Raw genomic sequence first — 15,610 nt, 5'->3', positions numbered from 1 at the left:
AAAGAAAGGATTAGTAGGGAAAGGTCAAGTAAGGGAGAGCATAGCCCACAGCTGTACAATGGGTGGAGAAAGAGACCCTCCCTAGCTTTCCAGGCCTTTAAGGAGACAGCAGGAGATTTGCACTTTCAGATTTGCAAGATTCTGTAAATGTACCCTTACAATAAATTAGCTCATCTGATCATGTTTCCTGTCAGGTCTATTTAGAGAGGTTGACAGCAGCTGGGAATGTCTCCTTTCAATGATCTATAGTGAGTTTCTTGTGATTTTCATTGTTTCACTTGATTTCAGAGTTAAACAAAACATTGCACGAGCATCTGGGGCCCGTAGAAGAAAGGCTGGCTCTTCACATTCTCAGAACTCAGGGCTTGGTGCCTGAGCATGTGGAAACCAGAACCCTGTACAGTACTTTCCAGCCCAACCTTCCACAGGTATTACTATTTTTTTTTTCTGTTTGTGCGAATGAAATCCACAAAATAGCTAGATACAAAATGATTCCTATAATGGTTAAGTACGTTTCTACTCTTGCATCCTTTTTTTGTCAGTAATATAAGGGTATGATAATTTTTTAGGGATATTCAGGTGTATGTCTAGGAAAAGCGCATTAGGAAACGCAGCATGTAAGTTAAATAAATAAGTTGTGTTCCATAACATGGTCTCCTGCCATATGATTTTTCTGATGTAGCTGACTACATAACACTTGATACATAACACTTGAACCTTCGCTCAGGTTCGCCTGGTGCGTCAGTTGCGGCCCTATCTAGACCGGGATGCCTTGCGCACAGTCACTCATGCACGCGTGACCTCCCGTTTGGACTACTGCAATGCTCTCTACATGGGGCTGCCCTTGAGGACTACTCGGAGGCTCCAGCTGGTGCAGAATGCAGCCGCGCGAGTGGTGGTGGGGGCTTCCCGATGCTCCCATGTAACACCTCTACTCCGTGAGCTGCATTGGCTTCCGGTTGCCCTCCGGGTAAGATTCAAGGTGCTGGTTATGACCTATAAAGCCCTAAATGGCATGGGTCCGGGTTACTTACGGGAGCATCTGCTGCCGGCATCAACTTCCCTTCGTCCAGTGCGCTCCCACAGAGAGGGCCTCCTTAAGGTGCCGTCGGTCAAAGAGTGTCGACTGGCGGCCCCCAGGGGGAGGGCGTTCTCTGTGGGCGCGCCAGACCTTTGGAACCATTTACCGGTGGAGCTCCGGACGGCTCCCGACCTTCGCTCCTTCCGACGTGACCTAAAAACATATTTATTTGAACAAGCCGGCCTGGTCTGATGGGTTTAGGGGTATTTTAACGTCTTGTATTAATCTACTGAATTGGGCTATTGTATTTAATATTTCTTTTAATTTTTATATATTGTATTTTATTGTATTGCCCTGTACACCGCCCTGAGTCCTTCGGGAGAAGGGCGGTATAAAAATTAAATTATTATTATTATTATTATTATTATTATTATTATTATTATTATTATTATTATTATTATTATTATTATTATTATTATTATTATTATTATTATTATTATTATTATTATTATTATTACTTCATTTCATTCAGCTAGGGGGACCTGCATTACAAGGTAATACGAACACACCTTGTAATGCTATTTTTTAAAAATAATTCTTATAGTGAAATATAGCAGACACAATTAAAAATGGTAGAAATATATAATAATAATCAGATTATCACTATGGGAAGTACCGTGTGAAGGATGCTTCTGACAGCTAAAGTGAGTGTAATTTCAAAGCCATCACACCGTGCATTTTATTATGACTTGTAGAGTCTAAAGGGCTGTTTGGCGTGTGTCCAACGAATGGTTTTCGTTTCTTAGAAGTCCTGTTCCCCATTCTCCTGCATTCTGCTGCAAAATGCTTTTGAAAAACCTATTAATTTTAATCACAGTTTGTCCTTTGAAAATAAAAGAACTAGGTGGAACCCCTGTTTAGCACAATCCAGCCAAATATGATCTGGGTATGCAGAGTGAATTCTTAGGAGAGTTGCATCCAGGTCATATCATCAAATTAGAATGCTGATAGGTTAAGAGATGGGTTTTCTTTTCTTCTTTATTTAAAATAAAGTCTGACATGATCATTATCTTACTGATACAGGGAAAGCTTCAAATGTGGGTGGATGTTTTCCCCAAAAGCTTGGGCCCTCCAGGTCCTCCTTTTAACATCACTCCTCGCAAGGCTAAAAAGTGAGTAAGCTTGGCTGAGGTTTGTAGCATGCTACTTCGTGGGCCAGAAATACTGATCCTTTCAAGACGAATAAGAAGTTTGCCTTGCATTCTGTTCTCTGCTCTTGCCCCTTGTCGCCATCGATTAATTCAGAGGGAAGCAAACACAAGACCGTTAAGCCTTACCACTTTATTCTTTCCATCACTTGCATTACAGGTATGAACTACGAGTGATAATTTGGAACACCAAGGATGTCGTTCTGGATGAGAAAAGCATCACAGGGGAAGAAATGAGTGACATCTACGTTAAAGGGTAACAATGACTTTGGCAAGACTTGTTGAAAATAGGGAAGCATCTTTTAATGTTACTGACCCTGGTCACCTTGCCCTGCAATCAGTTGGAAGTATTGGAATGAATATCATGCAACATTCACGTTGCATCGTTTGGCCCATTGTCAAAAAGCATAAATTTGGATGCAAGGCTGTACAGTGTTCTTAGATTAGAAAGAACAGTCCAGTGTTCTTAAATCTTGACAAGTTTCAGATGTGTGGACCTTATCTCCCAAAGTTTCCCCACCAGCATGGAGAACTGGGAATTGAAGTCCACACATCTTAAAGTTGCCAAGATTGAAAAACACTAGATTGGTCAGTTCCATAGACTACACAGCCCAATCTGCTTGTTTCTGCCTTTCAGGTGGATGCCTGGCCACGAAGAGCACAAACAGAAAACAGATGTCCATTATAGGTCCCTCGATGGGGAAGGGAATTTCAACTGGAGATTTATTTTTCCTTTTGATTATTTTCCAGCGGAACAACTCTGTACAGTTTCAAAAAAGGTACGGACACTAAGGACAATTTTGCAGTAACTAATGCAGACGAGAATGAGCCTATAAGCTCATATTTGTTTTAATGAAACTGTGAAAACCACTGTACACAGATCTGTAGGAAGAACCATGGGGTATTTTCAGCTTGTGCTGCTTCTCCGGTGTACTCAACCACTTCTTCATCCATGGGGAAAAAGAGATTATGAATTAATATTTTTCCCTAAGGATGGAAAAGCAAGGAGATGGTGTATGGGAAGGGCAATTTTGAATAGGAAATAGAAAAGAAAGGAACACTGCTCTTCCCTTTGCTGTGTTTTTTCACCAAAGGCTTTCCTCTTCTATGCCCATTTTTCATTTAAAATAAAAACGATCAAGTATGCTTGTCATGTAATGTCTCATTTGAGAGTTATTACATGGTACAATAGCCTAGAAATATAAGACAAATCACTTTAAGACTGATCCTCCTAATTTTCATTCTGTTTTGCATAATTTTGCAAAATGCAAGGGATGCACCTGATGCAAGGGATAGGGACCACATAGTGTGCTGAAATTTTAACACAGTTCAACACAGATTGTTAGTGATTTACCAAGCCGAAATCATGGAATTGCTCCTAATCCCTAACAGGTCCACACAAATTAGAAGGCAAAAAAGGGTCACACATGTGCCACCTATCTGCAACACCCTAAAACAGATCTATGTTTTCCCAGGATTTTTATTTTTATTTATTTTATTTTAATTCCATTTATATCCCGCCCTTCTCCAAAGACTCAGGGCGGCTTACAAGCTTAGCAGTAGCCTTCATTCTATGTATATGCCTGCTTGTTAGGGCTTTCACACACACCCAAGCAGCATTATTACAAAGTCAGCTTAATTGCCCCCAACAATCTGGGTCCTCATTTTACCTACCTCGGAAGGATGGAAGGCTGAGTCAAACATGAGCCTGGTGGGATGCGAACCTGCACTAATTGCAGGCAGCTGGTGTTACTTAAGGAGGCATGCAGCATTGTCACAGGTTCACAGCAGAAAAAATAAGTTGTCAAGAATTTGTGCAAGATTGACTGAATCTAGTTTATGTGTATGTTCCTTGAATGCAAAGTGTTTAACCAGCTTTCAGTGGTCAGAGTATCACTGGCTTGAAATACAGAGAACTGAAGCTAGTTGATCTTTTTTAATCTCTGCAGATTTTCTTCAGTCAGAACTGAAGTGCTGCTGATAGAAAGTGGTAGATGGGTCAGGCTAAGAGCACGTTTGCAAAAATGATGAGGGAAATGCATTATAAATTCCTTCCTTCTGTTCTGATTCTGGCTCTTAGGAACACTTCTGGAGTCTTGACAATACTGAATTCAGAATTCCACCCAAGCTGCTTATTCAGATATGGGACAATGATAAATTTTCTTTGGATGATTATCTGGGTATGTATAAAGTATTTTGGGATAGGGAAAGTTATGCCCTGAAGTTCTGTGTGCTGAAATATCCTGAGATAATAACAATGTTCTCTTTCCCTGACCCTTCGCTTTTCCTTTAGGTTTTGTTGAACTTGATTTGCATAACACCGTGATGCCAGCAAAGGTTTCGCAAAAGTGCAGTTTAGACATGATTCCAGAATATAAGCCAATGAACCTGATGAAGAATGTTAAGACTGCTTCACTCTTTGAGCAAAAATCCATGAGGGGGTGGTGGCCATGCTATGTTGAAAAAGATGGTTCCCGTGTTTTGGCTGTAAGTTTCTGTTAATACTCTTTAATCCTTGGGTTTTCATTTCAGAATGGGACACGTCGCTGTGGCCAACTCACCATGGCTAATACACCACAGGACAACTTTCTGTAGCCAACTCAGAACAACTGTGTGGGATAACTCAGCAAAGGGACAAGTGATTTGCAGCAGGCCTTGTCTTGCTTTAGGTTTAAGCCTTCTCAAGTTAGAAGTCCTCAGGTCCAAATCTAAAGCAAGACAATGGCCGCTATAATTCACTTCTCTCTCTCTCTCTCTCTCTCTCTCTCTCTCTCTCTCTCTCTCTCTCTCTCTCTCTCTCTCTCTCTCTCTTCTCTCTCTCTCTCTCTCTCGTTATCCCACATTGAATTGTCCCACAGTGAGTTGTTCCATGGCGATTTGGCTGGGGTGAGTTGGCTGTGGTGAGTCAACTGGGGTGAGATAACTGGGGCGAGACCCTTTCATTCTGCTTCTCAAACTTTGACTGCCCTTCTTCCTCACAATAGATTTGTTTTTGAAGGGGAGTACTGCACACAATGTTTAGTAAGTAAGTAATTAAGTAAATAACAGTTCTACACTTGGAAGCTCTTTCCATGGGATTTTCATTTCATTTGTCTTGAGATTTATAGTTCCAAACTATAATTGTGCTTTATAGAATCCATTCCACTTCTGCTCTTCCCATTTCTTTGCCTCCAAAGTAGACCCTGATGAAGGGACAGAATCCACAAGCTATTTAATAACTGTTTCTTGCCCCAAATATTAAAGTAGTAGAAATTGAATTGTTATTGCTTGACATTATGAAGATTAATTCCCAGAAGCACCAATATGAAGTGAAAATCAGTGCAAATAATGCACACAACACACACCCATATCCCACATTCACAAAATTTGAACGTAATTTTCCCCTGGTGGGGAATTCTCCTGGGGAGAAGCTGGTTGGGGCATTCTGGGAAACAATCCACACATTTTAAAGCTTCTGAGGTTGAGACACTCTGCTCTGGATCACATTTTAGGATGGGACTAAAATCTGTTCATGTATCATTGAACATCATGAATAAAAACGTTAAGCTGCAGCACTGTAAAATTCTTGATAATATTTTTATTCATTTAAAGGGTAAAGTTGAAATGACTCTGGAAGTCCTTGGTGAAAAAGACATTGAAGAACGACCAGCTGGTAAAGGAAGAGATGAACCTAATATGAACCCCAAACTAGACCAGCCAAAGTAAGATATTTTCCTCTTTTTTATTTTAGGGTTAATATTCTGTAGATTGGCTTCCCAACATGTTGATATGTTGGTTTAAAGTATTGGGGATGTCTTGAGAATGTCAAGTCCATGGAAACTTAAAGGTTTAAAAAGAGAATCATTTCAGTGAGAACACATGCTTAGTTGGCTCTTTGTGGTCCAGTGGCCTTTGCTTTCATGCATAATCTAGCCGAAAGGTTTGCCTTTCATGGAGACATTGGAATTCATTTCTATATTGCACAACTGTAACTTGAAAAATTACACTGAGATGATCATTTGATTTCCTGCAGCTCTTTCTCCTCCAATCATCAGTTTTTTCTTTGAGACAAATATGTCTGAAACTTAGGAGCAATTGAATTTGTGCCAAGCACATAGTTGTGCAAATCTTACTTTTAAGAACAGTACCGTATTTTCTGGCGTATAAGATGACTTTTTAACCCATGAAAATCACCTCAAAAGTTGGGGGGTCGTCTTATACACCCAGTCGTCTTATACGCCGGAAAATCAGTGGGTGGCATCTGGCGGGAGCCGGCAGGGCAGTCCTGCCCACGCGCGCACTCCCCGGCTGCTCCTTAGCAGCTGGGGAGTGCGCGCGTGGGCAGGACTGCCCTGCCGGCTGCCGCCCGACGCTCTTCCCTCTTGAGGCAGCATCGCTCCCCGGCTCCTAAGGAGTCCTCGGGGATGCTGCCTCAAGAGGGAAGAGCGTCGGACGGGAGCCGGCAGGGAAGTCCTGCACACGCGCGCGCACGCAGGACTTCCCTGCCGGCTTCCGTCCGACGCTCTTCCCTCTTGAGGCAGCTGTTGCCTCAAGAGGGAAGAGCCGGCTCCCGTCCGACGCTTTTCCCTCTTGAGGCAGCAGCTGCCTCAAGAGGGAAGAGCCGGCTCCCGTCCAATGCTTTTCCCTCTTGAGGCAGCTGCTGCCTCAAGAGGGAAGAGCCAGCTCCCATCCGACACTTTTCCCTCTTGAGGCAGCAGCTGCCTCAAGAGGGAAGAGCGTCGGATGGGAGCCGGCAGGGAAGTCCTGCTCCTGTCCGACGCTGCGCTTCCACCGGGCGGGGCTGGCCGAGACAAGCCAGCAGGCAGCCGCCGTGAGCGCGGCGCTGAGGGGCAGCGGCAGGACGGCCCAGCGCCTGCAGGACGGCCAGCAGCCCCACGTGCAGCAGCAGCCGCCGGCTCAGCAACAGGTCCGAACGCAGGAGCCGCACCGCCAGGCTGCCCAGGAAAAACAGCCACACCGAGAGGCTGCACGCCCAGTCCAGCTCCATGAGGTGCAGGGCGGGAAGCCGGCCGGGAAGAGGGACCGGGAGCCCGGGCCGAGCGCGCCTCGGCCGACGGTGAGAGGGAAGTGGCACATGAAAAAGAGGCTGCGGGCGGAGCTGCCCCACCCTGCACCGAATGGGAGAAGTTCAAGGCCTGGGGGTGGGGAAGCAGGAGGGGTGCCGGCCATGGCGGGGTGGCGGCTGCCCTCCGGCACTGCCTGCCGCCCGGGAAACACTGCGCCTCGGGGGCCGGCAGAAGCGCGGGAGCAGCGGGAGGGCCGGCAGGGCCAGTCAGGCCTTCGCCTCTGCGACAGACAGGGAGGGCAGGGCATGTAAGTATTTTCCGGCGTATAAGACAAAAAACCTTGAAAAACTTCTTAAAAGTAGGGGGTCGTCTTATACGCTGGGTCGTCTTATACGCCGGAAAATACGGTAATAGAAACAGTAGTGGACATTTGGAGATGAGAGGGAGAGAAATAAACATTCTTTTTAAGCAGAAAAACTGGAAACGTTGAACATTTACACAAATATGCAGGTAAGGCTCACTTACTGATCATTCATTCAGTGATCCTTTAAAGTTATAATGGTACTGAAAAAATAACTTTACAGCCCATTTATGACCAGTTATGACTTGGCAGGGTCCATCAGTCACATAAGCACTATTATAATCAGTATGTGTTGTCCTGTGCCTGACCTCTGGTTTTATTTTCTCCTCCCAACTTACAAAGCAGAGAGACTGAAGAGGAGAGGGATTGCAAGAGAGTAATCCGTTTGCTCTTCTACACATCAGACGCAGTGCAATTGCACCAGCAGCCCAATGCATCCTACGCAAGCAACTTACTCTCTTGAAATCTCTTCCTCTCCAATCTCTTTGCTCTGCGATGGGAAGGGAAGAAGCAATTTCTGTAGATAGTCTCTCATTTGCCTGATTGTTTAATTTTCCTGCTGAGAGAGGGATTGGAGAGGGATTTCAAGAGGATAAGCTGTTTGCTCAGAGAATAATGTGATTACACTAGTAGCAGGAAAGGGCCAGGCAAATAAGAGATTGCCTATAGGTAACATTTGCTTTTTCCTCCCCTCCCATGTAACTGTGCATAGAGTGGAGAAAATGGGATTTCAAGAGTGCTATAAGTTGTTTGCATAATGCACCCACATCTTCAAGCCCAATGATGGTGGGGGGGATTATTGCATTGCTTTCAGTGTGTACAAAACAATAACCTGCACTTGGAACATCCCAAAGGACAGGGGAGTGGCTAGGAGGCAAACAAAACCCAAAGGTATAAAACGGAGTGGTCTTCTCTTTCCAGCCAGAAAGCACATTTGCAAACACCCAATTTTCCACTTAGCTACTACTTCTCTTAGTGACAGAATTGCCCATCTCAATTAGGGTCATTAAGCAAGGACTCCTTATGTCATTAATATCTATAGGATTCTTATTTTCAACAGATCAGTAATAGTATTCGGTGTATTTATACTAGATTTTTAAAGTTATGATTTGTGCACACACACAGTCAACTACGGTATATAAAAGCCATGCACCAACTATATACCGTCTTTCCTTCTTTCCTTTCACAGCCGACCAGAAACGTCCTTCCTTTGGTTCACAAATCCATGCAAGACAATGAAATTTATTGTGTGGCGGAGATTTAAGTGGGTCTTCATTGGCATCATCATCCTGCTGATTGTGCTTTTGTTTTTAGCAATCCTCCTATATTCCTTGCCAGTATGTATTTTCTGTTTGTATCTTGTTAGTTTCAAGTTGTTAGGTTGAGCTGTGGTGGTGCAGTGGTTAGAATGCAGTACTGCAGACTAATTTTGCTGACTGCCAGGGGTTTGATTCTCACTGACGCAAGGTTGACTCAGCCTTCCATCCTTCTGAGGTCAGTAAAATGAGGACCCAGATTGTTGGGGGCAATATGCTGACTCTGCAAATCACTTAAGGCTGTAAAGCACTGTGGTGGTGTATAAATCTAAGTACTATTGCTATTGATAATCAGATTATATACATGTGCACTTGACTGCAGATAAACATCAGTTTCAATAGGCACTGATGGAAAGTTATATGTTTTCAATTTTATTAAGCAAAATGAGTATTTTTAAATGGATTGAAATCTAAATCAATTCATTGTTGCTTTAATTAGGCAATTATTTTATACATGTTCAAAGTATAAGATATTTTAGCGATATTTTTTTCTTTTGTTCAATTGTCCTATTGTCAGAGACTTCCTGGACATACCCGCTACAGTTTTCTTGGTTTGCCCTAGCCTTTTTCCTAGAGCTAACAGTAATTAGACTATTTAGATTTACAGTAAGTAGACTAATTAGAACGTCTTTGATTCTGTAAAACTATACTTATAGTACTTATCTTACAATCCGATTTTACGAACGTTTTTCCTATGGTGGTTAAGCAAATCCATTGTTCACTATTTATTTATTTATTTTATTTATTATATTTGTATACCGCCCTTCTCCCGAAGGACTCAGGGGAGTTTTTGCTTAAAACTAGAAGTAAACGTGATCCTGTGGGCACAGGAAGTTGCAGATGGCCATAAATACAGGCCGGCTGCCAAGTCCCTGAAATGCACTCACATGACCTTGAGGGGGTGGCCATTGGGCTTCGGAACCAGGTCATAGGTATCTTTTGGAGGGGATTTGTTGTAACTTTGAATGGTCGCTAAGCTACCAGTCGTAAGTCAAGGACTATCTATAACAGTAATTAGACTAATTACTAATTATTGTAGCACTGTGTAAAGATCATATTAAAGATCACTTCCATGCCACAGTATCTGTATATACTTCTCTGAAAGCAAGTTAAGTGTATCGCCAAAGCAAGAGTTTTTTTCAATCTAGGCTGTGAGTCAAAAAGGAGCCGATATATGAAGGAGATGATTGATACAATATGCGTGTTTTTCTTTAAACTATTTTGCAAGGATTTTAGTTGAACACTTGTGAATTAAAAACCATCATGCATGTTTAAATATGAAGAATTCATTATGGCTTCTTTTTATTTTTGTAGAACTACATTTCAATGAAGATTGTGAATCCTCTTTCAGGTCGTTAAGGCAGACATTATTCTTAAAGCTTGACTTTGAAATGAGGTTATACAACTTTTGGGCCAAATTGAACAACACCTCAAATTATGTGTCTGTCTCTGATCTCTTGAACTTTGCATCAGGAAAAGGACCATTTATGTGAATTCAACGGCTATCCAAGATGTTTTGAGAAATAACAGCAGAAAGTTACTGTGATGTCTGAATTACGACTTTAATAGATTACAAAACAATCTTTTGTTTTTAAACATTTTTCTCAATCTACTGTTCATTATTTTTTTTTAGTTTTACTTTGCTTTTAAAGATGTGCTCTATTTACACTGTAATTCTATACATGTCTACTGGCAAGTAAGCCCCTTTGAGTTTCACAGGGACTGACTTCCAGGTAAGTGGAAACTTCAAAGTTTTATTTTAATTCTGAGCAGTTTGAAATGGTGCCTCTTAACTTTATGAGGGGAAAACAAAAACAAATGCTACTTATTCTTACCAAAAAAAAAGGGCTATAAAATGGTTCACCAGTGGCATGAAAAGGATATTTTAAAAGGGCATAATAATAGCACTAAGCTTCATTTTGCTATGGTTCTGTCTTGTAAACAATGCAGTGAAATAAAGCCAAACAATTTTCAGTTTAGTTTTGTGGTTATTGCGCTTATCAAAATACAGATTTGTTTTTTATTTCCTATCATTTTCCCTCAAGTGCAGAGTCCGCTTTTGTCAGGGTATGGATTATTTGGTTGCAACAGGAACTGACTGACCAGCTTGTTGCTCAAGCCTGACATCATGGGCTGAGAGAGAGTTACTGGCCCAAAGTCACCGCAGGTTGGACATGCCTGCTCTAAAGTAAACTCCCCAGAGTCTCAGAGTCAGAACTGCCATGACACTCGGGTTTCATTTGCCTTAACCTTGGCCCAGGTAAGGGGGGGTTGATAAATTTCACACGCTGTACGGGCAGAGAGTGGTCAAGGAGTCTATTTCTCTCATTATGGCCTATAGAAGGCAAGGAGCAGCCATGAAAATGGGCAAGAGTCGATTTCCAGACCTGGGCAAGTGCTAAAGGTAAAGGTAAAGGTTTCCCCTGTCCAGTCATATCCGTCTCTAGGGGGAGGTGCTCATCTCCCTTTCTTAGCCAAGGAAGCCAGCATCATCCAAAGATGCTTTCCGTGGTCATGTGGTCAGCACCTGAAATGCTGTTACCTTCCCACCAAAGTGGTACCTATTTATCTACTTGCACGCGCATGCTTTTAAACTGCTACATGGGCAGGAGTTGGGGCAAGTAACGGGAGCTCACCCTGTTGCACAGTGCTTGGGTCTCACAGCTGACAAGCTCAGCAGCATGTTTAACCACTCAGCCTTGGCGCCTGCAAGCAACTGCTAACCTGCCCGTAAGATAGACATACATCGAATGCCAACAAGTGGGAACGGAGTGAGGAATATTTGTCTTCACCCCATCAAAAATCATGGTGTACTGACATGGTCACCATGCTTCATCAGATTAATCTTGAGGGCTTTGGTTGTTTAGAATGTCTCTTCCCCGATTAAATTGAAATGAAAACAGGCCCACTGAATGTGTTGCAATAATTCAGACAGATAATAGTACACTGTCCTGTCCTAAATGGAATTCAGTATTCCACATAAATCAAGGGATTCAGGATGGGGAAGCAGGTTAACTACACAAGACTATCTGCCCATTCTTCATATGATTCCTAACTTGTACTATCATCAGAAGATAAATTGTCTCACAACAAAGAGTTATACCACCCATATCATAATAACTATTGGTATAATTATAAAGAGTTCTCAAAGCAAAAACAAAAATTCTAAGCATGAATGCATTTTTATAGATACTGGAAATTTGCTACAGTTGCTCATGTCATCCCCATGATCTACCATAGTCTCCATGGAGACAATGGCCATAATCACAAACGTCAAAACTAATTAACTCATAGATCTGAGAACCTTCCCCTTTGGCTGTGTTCACATAACAAATAAACCTAATCTCAGGCTAAAAAAAATGCCATTGCTAAATTCACAAAACGTGCAGCAACTCCAATAAACTGTATTGTCACTTACCATCATGGCTTGGTTCCTATCACATGCTGGACTGCAGTCTATCAAAGCCCACTTTAGCTTAGTCAAGTGTTTTATGAAGGTCAGGTGTTTGCGTGAAGTCACCATTTAGAAAGCACAAGTTCCTTTTTAAAAAAATGAGCCATCCATGCTTAATTGTCAAACAGGCAATTTAAGACAGGAATCTCTTCTGCAGAGGACTCAATTCCTAACATATGTTTATACTTAGATATGAAGCATGGTTAGGATGAAGAAATCTAGGATTCTTGCTCATTGGAATGCAACTTGCTCAATCATTCCCAATAAGTCCATGGCAGCTACAGAAATTAGAAAATTCTTGCTTCTCGGTGAGTCATGACAGGGCAACCTTTGAGTCTCTGTGAAGCTTATAGAAGTTGCTTATTTTTCACCTTGACTGGGTAAATGATAATGGTCTAAATTTGCTGAATAAAACTAATGGCTATAATTCCACAAAATCATTTCCATAATGTGGAGCGTTACATGTTAGAATGGAACAGTTTTTCTGTCAAAACATAATTGCCCTTTATTTGGGAGTGGTAAGAACCAACTTGAAAAGTGTGACCTAAGAGCAATGGCTCAGGGCTGGAACTAATCAGAATCCAGATGGACTGCTATTTAGTGACATAAACCTGCTGGAATATAAGTGAACATTTGATCACTTCTAGTTTAGGTAAGGCTTCAGTCAGTGCCACCATTAAGCAAAGAATGAAAATCACAAATGGCGGGCTTTTCATCCAAGAGCTGAAACGTAATATACTTTAAAGTTCTTACTAGAAAAAACATTTCCCTTAGAGTATAATTTGAAGAGTATAATTTTAAGAAAATTAAAAATAGGTTGTGGAGAGACCTGGACACTCATGTTCACTTAGATTGCAATTATATAGAGATTGGCTTCTATGTTTAACAGTGCTCTTTCCACCTATGATCGTGATAAGAATTAATTCTGAAATTCTTAAATCCAGTGAGGTAAAAAAGGGCTCTGGGAGGATTAAATCAGAATAATATGAGGAATTAAGGAATTAATTAGGAATTCTTTAGTGAGATCCAGCATGGATACTTGTGAGTCTGTGTGTCTATGTTTGTGTTTGTGTGCAAATTTCCAAAGTACACCCCCCCCCCCCACACACACACACACTTACCTCTGGTCTTTCCCAAACAATAAAAGAGAATGTCCATTACTACTTTTCAATTATAATCTCTGACATTCTTTGCTTTTCTTCTAAAATGTTCACCTTTATAATAATACAAAAGACAAATAAAAACTTTGAGCACTTGAAAAGAGTTTGGCAACTGTTTATTGAATATAACAAACACTCAGACATATTAATTCCAAACTCTGATTATCAATTATTTTATTTTTTAAGTTACTACATGAATGTTTCACTGAATTTTACTGTTTATTGCTCTTTCTTGGTTACTCTGTTGTACTTGCTACCTCTTTTATGACAAGAAGATAAGGCTATGTAAAATTCAAGGTTATTATGAGTTCCAGGTAAAATAAGTAAGGAAATAGTAATCATATCTGCATGAGAATTGCCTTAACACTTGTTACGTAATCAGAACTGCTTCATGACAGGAACCAAAGCTGCTGATGGAGATATGGAGATATGATTTCTTAGTATATTTGGTTTTTTTCCCTTCCACATAGACAAGTATTTATTCATTAAAACATTTTCCAACTTTTCTGTCAAATTACTCATAAGGAGGAACTTGATATTGCTTTTAAAACAATGGAATAGCCATTGAACATAGAATTCAAAAGCCAAAAAGATTAGCAATCATTTAACCCAGCCAAAAGCTTGATTTTATTATTATAATTATTTTTAAAATGCCCCTGCTGCTTGGTCCAAATATAACACAGCATTTCTTCTGTCAGTCACAAGAGGTCAGTGTAAGTATTCTCTTTCTAAGGTCTCCTTAAGCAAATCTTTGTAGGTTCCAAATGTTTGAGTAGAAAAATGATTGGTAATGTTAGTCTTATCTTTTTATAGACCAGTAGGAAAATTAAGAGAATTATGATGTAAACTTTCCAAAAGTACATCAGAACAAAGGTGAAAAATGATTTAATTCTAATGGAAAGAGATTTAAATAATTATGAAAAATGCAATCAGTGTAGACTCAGCAACATCTGGCAACTTTATTCTTTCATCAAAAAATAATAACATCATATTTCTGTAATTTGAAAATGCTTTTGCAATTCATTGATAAGACAGCAGAACTATTTTTTATATACCCAGGCCACTGTTTCAGTTAGAAGATCTATACGGGAGGGAGGGAGGGAGGGAGGGTGGAAGGAAGGAAGGAAGGAAGGAAGGAAGGAAGGAAGGAAGGAAGGAAGGAAGGAAGGAAGGAAGGAAGGAAGGAAGGAAGGAAGATTTATGAATAAACATTACAACCTGTCTTTACTTGCCAATTGCTTTCTATGGGTTCTCTGGTCAGTCTGCTTAGAGTAGGGAAGGAGTAGGGAAGGTGTTAAAAGCCATCAGATTTAATATGGGCCTCTGTCCTCTGTCCCTTAGAGGTCTGAACATTTTATCAATCCGTATTGAGCTCATCTATCTGGATCACTAATTGTATCTTTTTCAATCAGCAACTAGAGCCAGTTTGAGATAGTGGTTAAGGCATTGAGCTAGAAACTGGGAGACTTCAATTTGCATGACTAGCAATGCTTTTTTGATGTGATCAAAAATATTTAACTCGCTTCATTTATTCACTTCTTTATTTTTAAATCTGAGCTACTATTATTCCAGAGAGCCACTCTGATGTAATGATTAAGGTCTAAGGATAGAAATTGGAAGGCTAGGAGTTCTAGTCCTGCCTTGTGCACAAAGCCAACTGGGTGACCTTGGGTCAGTCAATTCCTCTCTCCTTCCTAAGAAGGAAGCAATGACAAAACATTTCTGAATAATTTTGCCAAGAAAACTACAGGGACTTATGCAGGCAGGCTCTTGAAAATTGGACATGACTAAATAGAAGAAAAAATCAGCACCTACTACAACAAATGTAGAGGCCAATGGACTTGAAGAACATGTTAGAGTTATTTTTATTTCTTTAAAGTATGGTAGGAAAAACATGCATAATATTTTTTTTCCTCGCTGAGATCTTTTCTTTGTTTTTTTATTTATAACGATTTTAATACCACCCATACTAAAGAAGCTGACTAGCCGTTCTTTATCATAAATTGGAAGGGATCTTGGATAAAGGAGCCCCATAGAGTTGTGCCCAATATCCAGAAACTGCTTCCTTCCACCATGAATCTTAA

At 41.0% G+C, this 15,610-nt stretch overlaps 1 protein-coding gene across 6 annotated transcripts in view; it reads left to right on the top strand.

Annotated features, from left to right (window-relative positions):
* Positions 1-10,880, top strand: part of MYOF (myoferlin) — a 107,383-nt gene extending 96,503 nt beyond the window's left edge. For 4 of the 6 annotated variants that reach the window (XM_081329869.1, XM_081329868.1, XM_081329871.1 and 1 more), the window contains 9 exons: positions 289-428; positions 2,105-2,193; positions 2,390-2,485; positions 2,867-3,008; positions 4,310-4,409; positions 4,523-4,716; positions 5,821-5,930; positions 8,786-8,933; positions 10,227-10,880. In XM_081329869.1, the coding sequence (XP_081185995.1) occupies positions 289-428; positions 2,105-2,193; positions 2,390-2,485; positions 2,867-3,008; positions 4,310-4,409; positions 4,523-4,716; positions 5,821-5,930; positions 8,786-8,933; positions 10,227-10,271 (1,064 nt within the window). In that variant the 3' untranslated portion in view covers positions 10,272-10,880. Of the gene's footprint in view, positions 1-288; positions 429-2,104; positions 2,194-2,389; positions 2,486-2,866; positions 3,009-4,309; positions 4,410-4,522; positions 4,717-5,820; positions 5,931-8,785; positions 8,934-10,226 lie in introns of those variants that run through there. The other 2 variants (XM_081329870.1, XR_014026732.1) reach the window with 2 other exon arrangements.
* Positions 10,881-15,610: the final 4,730 nt, after the last annotated feature.

This window comes from Vipera berus, assembly GCF_964194415.1.
Source record: "Vipera berus genome assembly, chromosome: 5".
Taxonomy (NCBI): domain Eukaryota; kingdom Metazoa; phylum Chordata; class Lepidosauria; order Squamata; family Viperidae; genus Vipera; species Vipera berus.
This window is presented reverse-complemented; position numbering and strand designations above follow the sequence as displayed.